The sequence below is a fragment of the Manis pentadactyla genome, chromosome 1 (genome assembly GCF_030020395.1).
Source record: "Manis pentadactyla isolate mManPen7 chromosome 1, mManPen7.hap1, whole genome shotgun sequence".
NCBI lineage: Eukaryota > Metazoa > Chordata > Mammalia > Pholidota > Manidae > Manis > Manis pentadactyla.
The window spans coordinates 64,992,715-65,012,176 of NC_080019.1; the positions used below are offsets into that span (position 1 = coordinate 64,992,715).

General features: G+C 41.8%; 1 protein-coding gene across 4 annotated transcripts; it reads right to left on the reverse strand.

Moving 5' to 3' along the window:
• Positions 1-720: 720 nt before the first annotated feature.
• On the reverse strand, positions 721-17,239 carry CDV3 (CDV3 homolog). 4 transcript variants are annotated; one of them, XM_036892077.2, is made up of 6 exons: positions 16,605-17,236; positions 15,833-15,909; positions 7,656-7,801; positions 4,493-4,652; positions 3,031-3,080; positions 721-2,631 (listed from the first exon to the last, which is right to left on the reverse strand). In XM_036892077.2, exons 1-6 carry the CDS (start codon positions 16,848-16,850, stop codon positions 2,615-2,617), a joined length of 696 nt encoding a protein of 231 aa, XP_036747972.1. In that variant the 5' UTR covers positions 16,851-17,236; the 3' UTR covers positions 721-2,614. The 4 variants fall into 4 exon arrangements, with proteins under 4 accessions (XP_036747972.1, XP_036747971.1, XP_036747969.1 ...); XM_036892076.2 differs by having other exon boundaries at positions 721-3,080; positions 4,493-4,646; positions 16,605-17,239; XM_036892074.2 differs by having other exon boundaries at positions 721-3,080; positions 16,605-17,235.
• Positions 17,240-19,462: the final 2,223 nt, after the last annotated feature.

Here is a 19,462-nt window from a genome sequence, read left to right on the forward strand (position 1 = left end):
ATGTCCAGAATGTAGAAATCTACACAAGAACAGTTGCTCCTTAGGGCCAGAGGGCTGGGGGACAAATAGAAAAGGACTGCTCATGGGCATAGTACTTTTGCAGGGAGGATGAAAACATCTCAGGAATAAGAAGGGTGATAATTGCAAAACTTTTTTGAGAAAATACTGAGAACTATTTAAATGTACACGTTAAAAAGAGTGATACAGGAGTCTGAGTTTCTATGAATGTTCTATGTATGGTTGTCAAGAAAAATCTCAAGTATAATGACCAAGTAGCAAACTGTTAACATTAAACAATTTAATCCCATTACCAAAAATAAGCTGAAATACTTCCTCTATTTTAGAAATGTAGGCACTACAGTCAAGACTAAATCCTGAAATCTGAAATGGCTGCTCTACCCATTTGAGAAATTTGTAAGCTTCTCAAGACAAAGTCTCAAATCATTAGTCTACGTAGTAAAAACATTTTTTCACCATGGTTTAAGACAACAAAATCTAATACAGTAACAAAGATAAAAATACATTTCAATGTTTTATCTTTGAAAAGGATATTCACCAAAGCTCTGCAGCCACTTTCAGTCTGGGCCTTTTTAACACAGTACTCTGCAAACATTTCTCAGTTCACTCCTGAGACGAGATTCTCATCTTCCTACAGCAAAGGGGCCACGTCATCAATTCATCATCTTAAGAGCTATGAATAAAAACTACTGGACTCCAGGATCCATATATTTACTTTTTATTTAATTTGTTAATGTTACAGAGTTCTTGCACTGCCAAACCATGCCTGAGAATTCAAAGAAAGAAATGGTACAATGGACAGCCCTATCCACCCATCATACTGTATATTAAAACTTGATTCATGTGCATTTTGATAATTTCAATATCTTTTAAAAAACTTCAAACAAGAGTTGGAATTTTAAACCTCCTGCAGGTCTTCAGATTTCTAGTATAATATGCTATTAAGTAACAGTTCCACATATTCACCCTAGTTTTTTCCTCAATAACATAACCAAAAAAATCTTACTGGAAAAAAAAAACATATTTCAGGGGAAATATGTGACTCAAGGTCCAAGAGATTATGTGTTAATATTTTTGGTTCCCAAATGAAGTCTTCAGTTTAACCAAGAACTCTGTTTCTCACTTAATCATCCAACCTCTCCTTGGCTGGCTCAGCCACTCACCCAAATACACCAGAAGGCAGACATCTGCCCACCACTCCAAAGAATGCAACTATAGCTGGCAGGTTCTGTCAGGAGATCCTATAACCCTCCCAGGAGTCCAGTGACTGCAGTGACACTTTCAAGACTGAGCTCCTACAGGAAAATGCTCCCAGATAGGATAGTTTTACTCATCCATTTGCTTCACTCTTGCCAGTAGCAAGTCTGCAACTCCTGCATTTGGCAAAGGGATTTATTATAGAGAAACCCAGACTCTGCATCAAGTGGTCACATACCACTTTGAAATATTTCTATTGAACCAAAGATACAAAACTAGGAAATTACCAGACTACCTCATTAGATGGAAAGACTTTTTGGTAATCCTGGGTAGCTTCCTGAAGTCCCTTTTACGGACTTGAAAATTTGCTGGATAGTTAAGCTGTAATTATTAAAAAGAGAAGTGCTACATCACCTGTCTTTCACCCCTGACTCTCCAAATGAACAACAACAACAAAAAACCACACCAGAAGGTTGATAATGGAGCTAAGCTGGAACAATCACTGCATCTACAGAATATCCAATACCTTAAAAATTTGGGCACAAGTCTATCCGGAAATCTTGTCAAAGATCATGCAAGACCTATGAGACCAGTGGGTTTCAGGCTGAGGTTCTGCTCACATTGCTTTGAATGTATTAAGGATAAGTCAGCGAATCCCTTAGCCTGAGCAGAAGCCACTCTTTCCACTGCAGTTTACCTTACAATTTAGACCTGATCAGAGGAGGCTTTAGCAGCACCTGAAGTAGAGCCCCCTGCATACACTGCCCTTTATATCAAAGGCTATTTGGTTCCGTCCAAGGGATTGGCAAATTCACGACACATTTCACAATTCTAACGCATATTCAGGTTACTCACTTAAGCAATATGCACTGTCCAAGAACTTATTCCAAGTGAAAGCAAAAAAACGCCTTAATGTGGAACACAGAAAAAGCACTACCCAAATAAAAAAAATTACTGTAAGAAATAAGATTTTTCCCTCCCCCATCCCATTTCCCACTTGGTGGACCCAAGTTTGGTTGAATTTAATTTGTGGTTACCTCAGAATACAACTCAAAAGCTTAAATTATAAATCACAGCCCTACACAGATTATCTGAACTATCTGAACACACTAGTCCTTTGAGAGCGGCATGTTCCAGGAAGTCTAACAGAGCCACAGCCCACTACAAAGTATTCCTTAAGGGTGGGGCACAGGACAGGTTAATTAAGGTCACTTAAATCTTCATCTTTTCCAGCAGATCAGAACCCAGATGGCTGACTTTCTGCAGGATTTCTCATAGGAATCCAGTAGAGCTGGTTTCAAGTTTCACATCGACACTTAATAGCTGCAACCTTCTTATCCAGAAGTTGTGATCCACATGAAGTCCACAATGAGTGCAGCAAATCTGAGGTAGTCAACCCTTACGAAGGCTCAGTATCTGAACATAAAAAGATTTTGAAATGACCACTAGCTGCAGGTTTTGTTTTTGTAGAGTAATTATGAAAGAACACTGGTGAATACAGTTCATGTGTGTATGTAACAATGAAAACCCCCCTAAATGCAATAAACAAAATGAGCAGTTTTGACACTTTATAAACTTCCACAGTGCAACAGGGCTGGTCACTTATACCAAGTGGTCTGCATCAATTGTAGATCCAGCAGAGATCAGATGATGAATGGCTGTTCTTGGTGGTTAGCTGTTGTCTAGTTACCTTAGATGGGTTAGCAAAGACCAGTCCTTAATTGTACTGTGTGTGGCTTTTCTGATTTTCAAGCACAGCATACTGGTTGTCTAGCTGAAGTTTAAGGGCCTGGTTTTTTGAAACCTCATCCCTACCTCTAGTTTTGTGTCTTACTACTTCAAAGCTCTTCTCCATTTCTTTATCCCTAAGGGAAAAGAAATGTAATCAGTTAAGTATGTCTTTATCACTAGGTTTTGAAAATACTCTTCCATGAATTAAGAAAAGCTTACCCCTTAGAGATAGGTGAGAAAAACTGGTATAGGTCCCCCCTGCTGTCTGAATGTTCATGTCTCGCCACCTCACTTGTGCAGAAGACTGATATTAGTACCTGTTTCTCACTAACTGAAGGAAATCCAAAGAGGATCTTCACTTTAATGAGAAAAGCCATTACTGTACTAATAGAGGTCCTCTGTAAAAATGAAGTGGTGTAGCTCAAACTTTCAGAAAGCAGAGGTTCTTACTCCCTTTTACACCCATTTCAGCTTATGAAAGATTTCACAGGAAGGGTCTACGTTTGGATAGCAGGGGAAACCTGTACATAAAATCCTTATCAAACCATTTTTAAGACTTCAGTTGAACAGAAAACACACAATACTATCCTGGACTCTTATGTTATTTTCTGTATTAGCCAATCTACTGATCACTATTAACTGTGAATCTATTTGGGGACCAACTGGAAGGTTAAAAAGCTACCTAATGACAGAATGATTCTAAGAGTCATTTACTCATTTGCTTTAGCAAATAACAGCCAGTATGTTTCTCCTTTACGCATAAGGGCAATAACTTTCTCATTCAAGTAAGGTTCTACTCATCCGTCAATGACTTCTCACCTCTACTTTACGGGAGTGCATCTAAGAAAGGTGAGGGTGCATCACTGCCCCATACTTTGGAGGGCAGAGCAGAGGCACCAAGTCCGAGGGGAGGTTTAAATTCAAACCAGCTGTGCTCTCAAAGAGGCAAGAAGGCTGGGGTTTACTTTAAAAGCCACCCCAAAAAACAAGTTTCCATTTGATGTCATTTACATTTCTGCCCATTTTATAACATTCATGTCCCTAAATAAGATGTGGATGTGCCACATGTGGTCACTTAACTCCGTCACGCAGCATTCATTTTAAATACCTACTGAAATAAGATTATTTTGACATTAGATTTATAAATGCCAACATCTTTCACCTATTCACACTGACTGGGAAAATAATCAACTAATTGCTCTTATATTTCTAGTTCCCATATTATGAGGAGCTTAAAGAATTCTGGCTGAAGAAACTTGTCACAATTACAGAACAGACTCCAGGGTAAAAGAAAACTTTTGCAGACAGAGCTTGTCTCCGGTGCTCTTTTCCTGGCCCCCTTCCAGAGCCCTCCCCACTGCCCACCTCCTAGCTCCCAAATCCTGAGTCCCACCCTAAGTTTCAGTTGCCCATCAGCGGCAGCCAATACAAGTAACCCCCCCATGCCCTTCCACACCCTCCCAGGTGGGTTTTCATCTCCCTTCCATCCCACGGCCTGGTCAAGGGACAGGGCTCCAAAACAACATGCAATAATCCGAGTACTTACTTCCGGCTTTCTACATGCTTGGCAGTGGACTGCAGGGATGGGAACTGTGTATCGCTGTATATTTCTGGTGGTCCTTGGGGTGTTTTCCTTGTTGTGGTTAACCTGGCCCCAGGAGGCCTATACACACCACTAGTCATCGCCGGTTCTGGTGTTTCTGTAACTAACATTTCATAAGTTTAGAGAAACTACTCCAATGACTGGCATTTCAGTAAGCTATTCCTGCATTCCCAGTTATTTAACAATTCCAGAAAAAACTCAATACCTGCATGGGAAAGGCCTCTGGGCAACTGAAGGAATTACCTAAGGAAATGTGTAAAAGTAAAAATACTCTATTTTGCTAGGGTAGTCTTCTAACTTCTCTTTCATGTACAACTTTAATTATCTCTGAGTTCTGTAAGTCAGGTTATTGGAAGTGGGAAAGGAATCTTCTGGACCTGGGAGACAAGCTTCATCAGGAACAGCCTGCCTTTCACAGTGTGACCACCTTAGTCCTCCTTATTTTACATATCAGCAAATGGAACCACTTCTTTACCTGGCTGGTGGATTAAATAAGATGCTGTGCGTAAGGAGCAAACTTAATAAAATGCCTGTGTAGTTTGTTTTTTAATTTCAAAGATGATTCATAATAACAATAAACTACTAGCTATCCTTATGATTTCATTGTCCTCCACATCATCAATGGATTTTGAGGTTCTTCCTTTATTTTCTTATAAAACATAGGTAAAACGGGGGAAAGAAAGCAGCTGAGCAGCCCAGTTAGCACCATGGCTCATATTGTGGGCACACAGCCTCCCAGCTTTTCCCTGTGTGTCACCTCCACACCCATCTTCAATATAGATTCCGTGTTTTATGTGTTTTCCACGTATCAAAAACTTCTTTTCAAATATACACCTACATTATCACTTTTTAGCCGAAATATATATAATGTAGCCATTTGAATACTACCGTAAAGGCTTATTATTTTTCATAGTGTTTAATTACATGGGGGAAGCCATTAAATAACATGCATTTGTTAGTTACTGAGCATCTGCTACACGTCAGGTGTCTTTCTAAACTACATAGAGGGGACACAAACATTAACAAAATGCCTTCAACTCTATGTTCTGGCCACTAGCTATGTGGCTGGGGGCCACTATACTGGGCAGTGCTATTCATCACTGCAAAGAGCACAATCACACAGAGCTCCTTCAGAGGGACGAAACCAAACAGGCAAAACAGAGATGCCAAACCAAAAACTAACATGGAGAAGAGTCAGTAAAGAGAGCACAAGATGGGTAGGTGACTATTATTTAAATAAGGTGGTCCGGGAGGGTCTGAGTGGTGATGTGAAAACTGAGCAAAGGCCTGAAAGAAGAAAGGAAGCAAACGTCCCAGAATTGGCAAACACACCAAACCCAGCCCAGCAGCTGATTTTGTAAACAAGGTTTTACGGGAACACAACTACCACACTGGGTGTACAGATCATCTATGGCTGCTTTTGTGCTACAACAGCGGAACAGAGTAAATAAAACAGAGTCTGCCTGGCACTCAAAACCTGTATCGTTTACTATCTGGCCTTTCACAGAAAAAACTTATAGTCCCCAATATAAAGGACAGAGAATTCCAGGATGAAAACATAAGCACAAAAGGCCTGCAGTAGCAGTGTGTCTGCTATATTCAAGGAGCAGAGTGAAAAGGATCAGATTAACAGAAAGGCAAAGTCAGGAAAAGGGGGCCACAAGGTAGGGATGAAGGCCTTCTAAGTTACTGAGAACTGTAAGCTTACGTTCTGATCAGAGGGACCCCAGTGGAGGTCTGTGAATAGCTCAGGAACAGGTTCTGCCACACTGGAGAAGAGTACCACTCTGGCTGCTGGCTGGGGAACAGACTGCATGTGGAACGGCAGGCACACCAGTTAAGAGGTGAACTCAGACGCCCATATAAAAAATGAGAGTTAAAACCAGGGTGGTAGCAATGGAATAGAGGAGAACTAGTCATATAAAATCTGAACTTCTTTGGAAAGTAAAGCCACAAAATTTACTGGCAGACTAGATAAAGGTTTAGAGCAATAGAAAGCTGTCAAAGACAACTCTAAGGTTTGTGGCCTAAGTGACTATTGAGATCGAGATGCTGGGGGTCAGTGAAGATATACAGGTCTGGATTCAACAGAGATGAGCTGAGGATGTAAATTTAAGAGCCACTGGCATGTAGAGATACCAAGGTTGTGAGGGCAGATAGAGGAGAGAAGCAAGGGCCAAGCATAGAGCAGACTGGTCCTTGGACGCAGGGAGAAGTACAAGCAAGGGAGACAGACCCACCGGCAAGGGAGCAGGAGAATGTGGTGCCCTGAAGCCAACAGGAGACTGTGTTTCAAAGGGGTGATCAACTGTGTCAAGAACTGCTGATGGGGCAAATCAGATGAGGACCGAGACTTGGACACTGAAGATAGCAAAGCAGAGGTCATCAGGAATCACCGAGATGCAGTTAAAAACATACATGCATAGCAAATGGCTAAATAGGACACAAAAATATGGGATATCAGGATATTATTCTGTATAAAGTAATTGGCATACATTAAGCAATGTTCCTCAAACTTGATTTTCATTATCAAAGTTCCTAAGGAAACCTTTTTAGACATCCTTTTTCCTATCACCACTGTCCACCCACCAAGAAATGTTAACACCAGATATACTGTGTATCCTGTTCACATGCTTTGGCCCTCTGGTGGGCCACAAGTCACACTCTTAAGACCCAAGATTTCTTCACCCCTGCCAAGATCCATTTTATCCCCTTGGGAATGATAAAATCCACCCTTGTGAGAATTCATGCTTCAAGACAGAGCAAAATGGGGAAAGGGAAAGAAAAAGACTAACACAGGGGAAACACAGGTACTCAATATTCCTTAGTCATCTGTCAAAAATGGAAACAAACACCTGAATATTTAAACTTGGTAAATTAGTTTACATATAAATTTCAGCAGCCTACTGAAAAGAATGGATCTCAAACTCCAAAGTCCTTTATTAAGGGTGTGAAAATCTTCAAACAGATGAATACAAATCCCTCTCCCAGGAATGAGAAAGGGGCCCCACTTACCCTCCCACAAACATGCATTTAGTTGAAAGCTGACTGTATAAGAAATCATTCATGAACAGACATCTTTATGAAAATGAGACAGTAAGATTACCAATTATTGGAGCAGGAGGTGCTTGTACTGAAGCTGTTTTATTCCAGGGACCTGAAGATTTTTCTATACCACCGCCACCACCTCCACCTTCTTCCCAATTATCACCTGGGTCTTCTCTCTTTTCATTTTCATCTTCTTCCTTTTCACTATTGGAAAAGTAAGCAAGTAAATTCAATTACAGAACCACCAGGAAAATTGTCAGTTCAAATCCTTAGTTCCATCAATGCTGACAGAATCTGTGTAACCCCAGAGAAGCCAAGTAACCTCTTAAAAGCCCAAATGCCCCACTTCTTTAAGAGTAATAGCATTTTATTCTTTTATATATACTGGGACTTCCACTTAAGGTTCGTGGAAAGAATTTCACGGCTGAAAAAAGGTTTAGAAAACCACTCGGTCTGATAGTCTCCACTTTCCTTTTGATAAACCTCATGTAAGAGATATTTAACATATTGACATGCCAGGTTTATTACAAACGGTGTGATTATTTACAGCAGCCCTAAGATCAGAATCCTAGATACTGGCTCAAGCAACAGCAGGAGGGAAGTGTGGTCAAGCTAATCTGAAATACAGAGAGAAAAGGGCGAGTTGAAGGATTCAAAGTATAATCACCATGTTTTTCTAGGACCCAAGTGCACAAAGAGACATTTATGGCATGTATATTTTTAGTGATCAAATGAATGGTTTTTGAAAGCTGTGTAATTTTAATTTGCTAATCCTCTAGTACATGTCACAAAATATAGTTACCCTTGAACAACATGGGTCTGTATTGTGGATATAGGTCCACTACTATGCAGATTTTATTTCTTCAGTTAATATATTGGAAACGTTTTTGGAGATCTGCAACAACCTTTTACTTTTCTCTAGCTTACTTTATTGTAATACAGTATATAATGCCTACAATATACAAAATGTCTTAATAGACTTGTTTATGTTATTGATAAACTTTCTAGTCAACAGTAAGTTATTAATAGTTGAGAGATGGGGGAGGTCAGCACTCCAACTCTCACATTGTTCAAGGGTCAACTATACTCTCAAAATTAGATTTCACATGCCAACTGAGGCAAGTTAAGTCCCTGCTAAGTGCTACAGATTTTATTAGTGCCACACTCTACTGTCTGATACAGGGAAGATACAGAACTGGTCCCTGATAACAAATATGTGTCACCCATTTGAAAAAGAAAATATACAAGAACTCTGTCTGGCTTACTAGTGACTATAAATGCAAAAGATACCCTCAGTGGTAACATACCTTCCTCAGACTGACTGCAGTGGTCTTTTATGCCAATTTTTAATTTATTCTTGCACTGATTTGAGTCAGAAATCTGTAATTTCTCCAAGGTATCTCTGACTGTTTCTCCTTTTGCTGGATTGCTTACTCCTACTTTATGTAAACTTGAGCATTCTCAACTATCGCTCACGGTCATCTTCTCTCTATACAGCTGGCTTGAGAGCAGGGACATAAATGCCAAGTCAGACTTTTCTGCAACTCTGCCCCTGCTGATGTACCCTGCACAGACTACCAGCTTTTCCCTGAATTATTTTCCATGACAATAGTGGGTTTTTCCTGGGTCTTCAGCTTCTCAATCTCCTTCACCACTGACTACCCTTTTCCCTCCCACCAAAATAACATGGCTATCGCTTAAAGCTGTGTCCCTGACGTTTCACTCTCTCAGCCATTTTCTCCTTTTGTGGTACCTGGTCCACAATCAGAACCATCACAATGTACAGATGACTCCCACACTATGTGACAGAACATCACGGCCTCTGCTGGCTTCAGCAAAAGGCCATCTAAGGGTGCTTCCCTTCCATTTCCATTAAAACAAGCCCCTGACTGTAAGACCAATTTCTTGAATAGCTAATGGTTTGCTTTAAAGACACTTGTGATTCCAGAATTTAGAGGCCCTAAGGCAGCAATCAGGAAGGGAATGGGGGAACCAACTTATCTTCAATCTGTATTTACAGGAAGATTTCACTCAAGACTTGAGAGAACATAATTTCACTTAAGTTTGAAAGGAAAACAGGATGCAGAATATGACCAAGCCACCCTGTAGCTTTCCTTTTTGTTAACACATAATAGAATCCTATGCAGCCACCAGAAATGGTCAGGCCTACACTAAAATGAAAGAATACTCATGTCCTGTAAATCACCAACATACTAAAACAAAATTTATATACCTAATATAAATATAAAGACTTCTAGAATGATTTTTTTAAGTGTTAAAAGTAGCAGCTGGGTGCTAGACGTGTGACTTTATTTTCTTCATGCAGCAAGCAGTTATGAGCAGATTCTACAGCTAAACTGCCTGGTTCAAATCATCTAGGCTCTGCCATTTATTAGACAGGAGACTTTGGGATGGAACTTCTGTACACCTGAGTTTCCTCACCTATAAAATAGGGATAATAACCTCATTATGAAGATAAAGTGAATTAATAAACAAAAAGCACTGAGAACAGTGCCTGGCACATAGCAAGTGCTCTAAGTGTTCACTACTGTATACTTTTTAATATTTGAGTTTTCGTATCAGCAGCACATATTATCACCTTCATAATAGGAAAAAAAGTAGTTTTCTTGTGACAACAAAACCCCCATGAACACGTTTTTTTTTTAATGGATACCACACAGTATTGACCCTGTTCTCTAAAGCTTATATAAGTGGAATGCATGACCAGGTAATGGTATGGAAGTCATAATTTATCCAAGAGTCTAATAGTGGTATCCAAATATCAGAATTATCCCTGAAGTATTTTTTTTAAAGTTAACCACTTCTGAAGCCATGCCAGTGTAATCATACTATATGTGATTTGCTCAATTCACAAGTAGAAGCATGGGTGTTACCCAGCTACAAACAACTAGTCAGTCATGTCCCAGCAACCCAATCCATACCAGACAGGGAGATAAGCTCCCCAGAAAGATTTAAGTGCCTTCATGGCACTTCTGTTCTATTCTATACCCAAGTTGTGATAGCTTTCAGTTGGTCATTTACATTTTCACACAATTAACTCAACAATGTGCTAAATCACAACTGTTCAAATATATTAGACTCTAAAAGAGCTTTCCCTCAAATTACTTTAATATTTGATAATTAATATAACTAAACTCCAGAACTATCAGTTTACAATAAACAGTCAATTGAAGACCAAAAAATTTTAAAACTGATTATCCCTATGTGGGGAATTATGGGTAATTCTTGTTTATGTCTTTATGCTGTTATACTTTTCAAATATGTAAAAAAATAAAAAGGCATACTGTTTTTTGAATACACAAAAAAATCTTAAAAAACTCCAATTTGGTCAGATACAATACCTAGAGTCCCCAAAAAAGGCACATTTCTTGACTGTCTAGGGTCTAACACCTCTCCACCCTCAGAATCAAGCGCAACGAGTACAGTAATCCCATATCTAAAAATACTTCCAGATTATAAGCTACTACAAAAAATAAGAGTGTTCTGTGTAATTCGAGGGATTTATACCTCTATAATTATAGGCACAAGAAGGCAACTTAGTATTCTGGCTTAAGACTCTGTACTATAAGCTAACCTAAACACCAGAAATTGTCTAGTCAAGAGTCTTCACCTAACAGAGGGAACTAAGGCCCAGAGATGCTAAGTCTTGCCAAAATGCCACAGGACTAATGGTGGAAATAACTGAAATATCCTATTACTTTTTACTAGTTACATATGCCAGAAAATGTCAAATCTCCAAATGCCAAAGCCAGAACAAGAAACATGTTACAAAGAATTATTTACACAGAAGATAACTAGGCTAAAATTTGGTGTCTGACCCATATTTAATACATAGCTTGCATCAGCTAAAATTGATGTTTTTAAGCACTACAATGCCACTATAAACTCATTATCACAATTCAAAAAAAGTGTACTGTCTTAAATATGCCTATGTCTGTAAGGCTACATTAGTGGTGCAGGGGGAATGTTGATGCTAGAAAGGAATTTACTGAGTGTCTACTATACCAGGCAGTGATCCATCCCCTTTTCTAAGTTAAAGCTTGCTCTAACACCAAGGCAGGGAGAAGACCCATAGCACCTGGGAGGTAACTGATACTAATTTAAGTACCTTCCCAGGGTACTACAAAGTAACAGAGACAAGTGAGTGGGACTTCAGAGCGCACATTCTTTCAGGTTGCTGGGATTTCATTTCACTCTCTTTATAGTTCTAAGATATAACACAAATTTTCTATTTTGAGATTTGAGAAATTCACTTTCTTTAGTAAGGCTGATCAGGATTACACATCCTGCAGCAGTGTATTTATAAAGAACAGAACATTCTTACCTCATCTCAAGGGATATTACATGAGAATTTATACATCCTAATCTCCACCTTCCCCAACACCAGGAATGAAACAGATCAAACAAAATCCAGACTTGACTGTGCTTCTGCTGGAATGCCAGGCATCTTCACTGGTTTGACCCTATTATCCAATCACTGTTACAACAGTAAAATGGAGATAGAAACAGCCTGATGAGCTATACTTAGCAGCCTAAAGTATCACCACACCTCATATCCAAGGACTCGCTCATGGTAGACTAAGAGTCTCTCCTGTGCCCCACAGCACCTTGCACATCACTGAAATCACCTACTGGTGTTCAGTAGAACACTGAGTTATTTTTATAACCCTAATACCCAGCACAATGGCTGGCACACAGCAGTCATACAAATGTCTGCTATAATGAATCCAGCTTGATGCAGCAGTAATTTCTTCTCTTCAAAGGACAACTTAACCAGCTCTACCTGATGGGTTTAGAGGCCTAAGTTTCTTAAGAAGAATCCTAGAAAGCCACTAGGCACCAAGAGCTCAATTCTTTATGGAAACATGACAAATGCTCAATGTTTAGTAACCACAAATATTAAATGAAATCTTTCTTTCTCCCAAAAATCCATTTTAAAGATGGGAGAGGCCTACAGATCCCACTATCAACCAATAACCCTAGGCCCCCTTCTTTAATCACCATCTTAACAGCTTCCCTCTCTGTAACTTTTCTCAAAATAACATGACCTTGAATGAGATCTCTTAGACACATTATTTGACGTGTCTTTATAATACTCTTGGTACTTAAATCTTCAGTTGGTAAATCTGAGATAGGACATTGATATCATTAAGTTTGCTGCTATGGAAAATTTCGTGCCATGTGTGCACGTTATCTTTGATTAAAGTCCAGCATGCTAACCAACTGTAAGGACTAGTGTCAGGAACTTTAAGACTACATGCAACATCTATAGCTAATTAAAGATACACAAATGTGGCAAAAACGATTGGTACATCCAAGTGAAGAGTATATGGGCACTTATTTTACTACTCTTGCAACTCTTCTGAGGTTTGTAGTTTTCAAAGCAAAACATTGAGAGAAAAAAATTTAAGATTGTAGGCTGATAATTTCACAGTATTTTAAATAACTTCTGGAGTTTCATTTTCCATTGTCCTATATTGAGATAGTGGGACTGCCTCTCTCATGGATAGAAAAGATTAAAGGCATAAAGAACCTCCCCTGACAATGCCCCCCCCACAAATCTCATTTATTACTTTCTAAGGGCTTCTGCCCAAAAGGTAAGACCAACACATAGCAGACAGAGAGGATCTCTAGCAACCCTTAACACTCTAAGAGAGGGATTTTTGTTTATATGGTTATACTAATGGAAACCTGTACATATCATTTTCTCCTATTACGTCCATAAAGAATGGCCTCATCAGTGTCTGACTTTAGTCATAACTTAGGTGCCTCCACTATGCCTTCTCCTCAACTCCTGGTTATTTGAAGTCAGGTGCCTCATGATTAAACAGCAGAGAAATTCCCAGAAGTCTTCCCATCATTCTAACTGACCCACTGAATAGAAATGATTAATATTAACCAAGTGGGTATTTTACAACATCCTGTTAAAAATCCTCACAACAACCCTTAGTAGTCATCTCAACTTTGCAGATTAAGAACAAACAGTGAAAAGTAAAACAACTTGCCAAAAGTCACACATAAGCAGCAGGGCTAAAATGCAAACCTGGGTTTGTCTTTCTCTAAAGGCCATGTTTTTGCCACATGATCAACGCCATCCCATTTATGTGAGTAATCTACTTCCCACTCCTATGAACTGTGTCTTTCCTTTGGTGCTCCCCACCCTATTGTGTTTCACTGTCAAGGATTAATACGCTTAATTAATATAAGGATTAGTATCACTTAACACAAGGATATTCAGTTTATAAAGAGGAAATTTTAGTCATTACGGTTTCTCACTCTCAAGCCTTTCCTGGAAGCTGTAAGATCCCCCTTTACTAAATGATTTATGAAGGCAATGGCAACACAGATCCCAGACTCTAGTTGACAGGAGATCCACAAAAGCAGCTTTCTGAAGGTGCGTTTTTCAATGTTAGTGGTTAGAGAAAGACCTCTAGAGGGCCACTTAGGGGCAATGACTAGATGCTAACAACGAAAAAATAATACAAAAGCTGATCTACTTCAGGTTAAGCAGAACTTAGATGCTCTTATTAGCTGAGATGTACCTATGCTCCTAGCGAAGATGAAAAATATAAGTGATAAAAGAAATGTTTCACTGTGTCAGGAGTAGCCAGAAAGGAAGACTAAAATAACTCTGAATATGGATATGGGATATATAATCAATGATAAAACATAGGTTCAGTTTAAATATCCTCCATAATATAACAAAATCAATTTCTAGCATTCAGTGAACTTGAAACCTTTTTCCTAGGCAAATGCTACTCCTGCTCGGTCAGGAAGTTCAACGTGACCAAATGCCCTTCCTGTCATTCATCTTCACGAATGTGAAGTCTGGGGCTTGCAGTTAGGAAAGCCAGAGCAAGAGCCTTATTCTGCAAGAGAGGAACCACACACAGGCAGTTCCCCAACTCCAAATGATTAAGAACTTTGCACCCACTCCTCTCTATGTTTACAGGTCAAGCCCCAGGAGAAAGAAAACAGAATTTTCTAAATTATCTCTTCAAAAGCATATAATACAAGAAAGCCAAGAGGTGGAGGGGAATAAAACTGCTAGTCTGACCACTTCGTAACACTACTACAAAGCAATCTCAAGAGTGGAGAACTGCATTTTCTAAAGTTTCCTATTGATCAAGTTCCACTTTGGTTAAGCTGGTAAATTCTTTTCATAAGAAATTCTGTGAAAGAACCTAGGACATTAACACCTACTTGTGATAAGTATTCAACAAATGTCAAAAATATGAGGCCTGTTTTTTGAGTAGGTTATTTAAGGCCATAAATATTACTATCTAGAGATCAAAAAGATGGTGTGTTCTGTTAAGGAAAATATTTTCTCCCTTGTTCTACGTGGTCACTGACATATGCGAACTGTAAATTTCAACTGGAGGCAGTTCACTGGGATCATTTATTTCTTTGAGAATAAAGAGTTTTTAATCTGAAACTAGTAGAACCACATACTCACCTGTTTTCTTCTACTTTGTGAGCCCCTCAAAATACATTTATTTTGATGAATCTAAAACTGCTACTACATATTGGACTTGATAAAATATTAATTTCAAGTCCTCTGAACCAACCAATCCAATTTTAAAAAATTACTTTCCTTGAATTTTAAAAATAACATGCTTACACTATATGATCGTATTCAAACAAAACTAGAGGGAAAGTTCAATTTATAATGTTAGGAGAGTGGCTATCCTTGGGTGGGGGGAGACAGTGATTTCAAAGGGCAAAGAGGGGTACTTCTCTACTAGTAATGCTCAGTTTCTAGACCTTGGTGCTGATTAAACAGGTTGGTTTCATTGTGTGAATACATGTCTGTACCCCCGTGTAAATACTTCAATTACAAAAATATATTAACTTGCTTATTAGAGAGGATCTGAAGACCATCGACAAATTTATGAAACAGAAAAACTAAATTAAACCCAGAAAAATTATTAGTGAAAATTATCAAACCACAAAATCCATTTTAGTTGTCTCAAAAAAAAAAAGGCCTAAGGGGGCCTGGAAGTAGGCAACCTCTCACAGGATTTTGAGGCTGGCAGCTAATTCGATCAGCATATAGGACTGCCATCAAAAAGAGAAATAGACACAATCCATTAGAGCCCTAACAAGCATATCTAAAGCACAAGGCTACTATGATGTCGTTCTGGGGCTAAAGAAAAACCCAACATACAATATCTATCCTAGGATTAACTGAACAAGTCTGTAACCAGACCATACCTTATTTGCATTGCCTGAACTCTGAGGCCGCTGTAATCAACCTCTTTTTGCTCAAATTCTTTCCACTCATCTTCATCCTGCAAAACACGTACCATTTGATCAATTAAAGCTATCTGTTAAAATCCAACTAGGGCAAATATCAGACTCTGAAAAGGCGATCAAGTGGCTGGAACCTAAAGCATGGACTCGTGTTCTGACCAAGGCCCTTGCTTGATGGCAAGGCCGCCTAGGCTAGAGGGCAAACATGCCCAGCAAACACTTACTTCTAGGGGGTTCCTTCACGAGAGGTATTTTTAAAAGCAACCGAAAAGCAGAATTAAGAAGTCCACAGTTTCCCCACAACTGACATGTCTACCTCAATGCGGCCATGAGACTTTTTTCTTTAATTGAGCTTAGAGGTCAAGTCATGCCCATTAGAGCTGCTACGAATGCGATCAGCTCAGACTACTGGGCTGAAGTCACAACACTGAATTACTCGGGGTAGACATCACTCCATAAATGCTGCGCTGGGCCGGACACTTCGGACCCCGACCAACTTCCCCCTCGGCGTGCCGTAGCCTGAGGCGCGGTTGCAGCCCAGCCACGCGGGGTGCAGCGGGTCCCGCAAAGGAGCGCCCGACGTGGGCAGCCCACGTCACGTGGCCGGCCTCCGCGCCCCGCGGCCCACTGGCCGAACCCTCCAGGGCGCTTCCTCAGGAAGGCAGGCGGGGGCGGGCACACGGGCGCCAGCGCGCCGCCCAGGGCCCGCGTCCCGGCCCCCCCGGCCCCTCACCTTGGTCACGGCCTTGGTGGCGGCCCCGGGGCCCGTGGCCGCGCCGGAGGTCCCGCCGTCGCCCGGCCGTGTCCCCGTGCCCGCCCCGCCGCCCGCCGCGCCCGCGGCTCCGCTGCACCCGCCGGCGCCGCCCGCCGCGCCCGCGGCGCTCGCGGCGCTCGCCGCACGGCTGCTTCGCTCCTTCTTCTTCTTCTTGTCTCTCTTGGCGAAGAAGTTGTCCAGGCTCCGCTCTTCCGTCTCGGCCATGGTCGCGGCCTCCGCGGCCCGGATGGGTGGGGCCGGCGGCGGGCGCTGCCAGCGGCGCTCAGAGCTCGTGGTCTGGGCCGGCTACTCGCTCACGCTCCCGGGCGCGGCTTAGCCTCAGCTCCGCGGGGTCGCCGAGGCGTGTGCGGCGGGGCGGGAGGCTCCCCCCGCGTGCCGGCGGGCGGTGGTACGGTCCGCCTGGGGGATCGCGCGCCTCCGCCGCCACCCAAGCCCGCCGGCACTATCGCTACTGCTGCGACCGCGTTGCAGGATCCTGCCGGCTCCGGAGCCAGAGAAGAAACGGAACGCGCCGGCCAGAGGCTCCAGCTAGAGTGCTTCGCAAGTGGCGGCGCGTGCAGAAGGAAGACGCGCGCAAGCCCGAAGTGGAGGGGAGGGGGGTGGGGGAGGGAGGAAGGGGGAGGAGGGAAGACGGGCCACCAGAAGAGAGCGGCCGCTCCCGCGCCTGCGTACTTAGCTCCGCCCGGTGCTGTGGGAGAGCTGTAGTGTGGGGCGGTGGGAGGAGATGGGGCGGAGCTCGTAAGGGAGCCAATCAGATGACAGGGCGAAGCACTTGGGCGACAAATCCCGGCTTCAGACGGGGCGGGGCCGTGGCGTGGGGGGCGGGGAGAGGAGAGTGTATGCTAAATAAGTGACGTACATGGTGGCTCCTGTCTCCCGATGGGCTGAGGGTTTAGCCTGAGGGTGGGCATTTAGAAGCTTGGTTTGTGACTTGGCCAAAGAGGTCGGGTCGTCAGGGAGGGTGGGTCTTGTCTAGGCGCATGCGTGCGTTACCCGCGCACCCGCTCACCCGGCGTGAACTGCGGCCTTGTCGTCTGAACTTTGGCAAAACGGAAAGGCACTGTGTTAAACTAGTTATGTTTTCTGCCTGCTTCTGTTCTTCCACTCTTTCTGGTTTGGCAATTACAAATTTTCATCTTACGGCATGATTGTTACGAAAATGAGAGGAACAGTGGGCTTAAGTTTAGGTCTCATTTAATAAGCAGGTTGGTAAGTACAAGGGGATTGATTTTGTCTGAACTCATCCTTTACTAGATACGTCTACCCAGGTCAAGCTAAATAAATATGACCCTCAAGCTCCTGATCTGTAAATGGGGATATGAGCTCCTGCAAGCTATGTGGGGAAAGTACCTGTTAGCTGCTCAGCACAGTGCTTAACACGCATTGGATGCAAGATAAATTTTTTTTTAAGTTTAAATCGTGCCCCCTGCCCTGGATTGAGTCTGAATGATGACGGGCAGTTTATAATTTATCCTTAGCTTTTATCCCTGACAAAAGGAGGTGAATGGCCTAGTAGGGATGAGGACAAAATGCCCATGCTAGATCTGGCTTTACCACTTAACTACCATCTGGGCATTGAGAATGAAATGAATCTTTAGGTTACACATAATCTAAAGTATTAAATTTCCCACCTCATGCTTTAAGGACAGAGAAGAATGACTGGGATGTATGTTAGTATATCTCAAAGAACTCAAATATGTCAAAGAAGTAAATCAAGGACTTAGCTTTAACCAACAAGGAGCTTACATGTAATTATCCAAGCATAAACTGCCCCTAACCACCCAGGATAGGCCCTAGGTAACTTCTGTGACATCACTTGTCTTCCTGTGATGCCGGTCAGGTTCAGTACTGCCTCCCATGCTCACCTCCCTTAACATCTCTGGTTAGATTTCTTTATCTTCCTTTCTTTCCCTTCCTCCCTTCTTTTCTCCCTACCTTCCATCCCTGCTTCCATCCATAGCAAGAAATCCTCATCTATGAAGCACCTATTTAGTTATGTTAAGGCAGTGTGCCTTATTCTAGTTTGAATAATTCATCAATGCTGTCTTCAACTCCTTCATAATCTAGAGGAGAAGATCTAGATATGGATAACTGGAAGTCAGTCCTCCCTTATCAGTGTCTTGAAGGAATTAGTGACTTGGGAAAATGAGAGAAGAAACAGTTGAGGGTCAACCCAGCAAAATTCCCCACTACGTTTCTCAGTGTGATTGATGACGTGCTCCCAGAACTTCATTGTATATTAGAAATTAAGTCAGGCCAGTAGAGAGAGCTATGTCTTTGTGGTTGTGTCACTAATCATAGTTGTTCTGTCCTCCATGAGGCTGGTCCTTTCCTCTTTGAAACCCCTGCCCTGAAGCCAACAGCATATATTCCCACCAGTTTTTACATAGATTGGTTACCTAGACCCTGAATCCTGCCATCACCAACCCTTCCATCATCACCCCACTCTCATCTCGAAGTGTTTTCCAGCTTTCTGTTTATGAAGGTGTCTTTTTCTCTCTACTTTCTAATTTTTTGAACCTTCTGCATTTTTAAGCAAAACAGACCTTCCCTTGTCCTTGCTAGTCAGGAAGTTGTATAGTGGTGAGGACTCAGACCATTCCTGGGTATGTAGCACATCTTGTAATGATCCTAATGATCTCTGAACATGGAAATTTCTCTTTGAGTCCCCTGAAGTGATACAATCCAAAAGGTATCATTTATCTCCGTCAACAAGGCTCACTGAGCTCCAGTATTCCATGAGCTCAAGAGCTGGCAAAGGGCTGCTGGGCCCAGCCCCACTGTCCCTGGGTTTTTTTTTCCTGAGCTATTTGTTC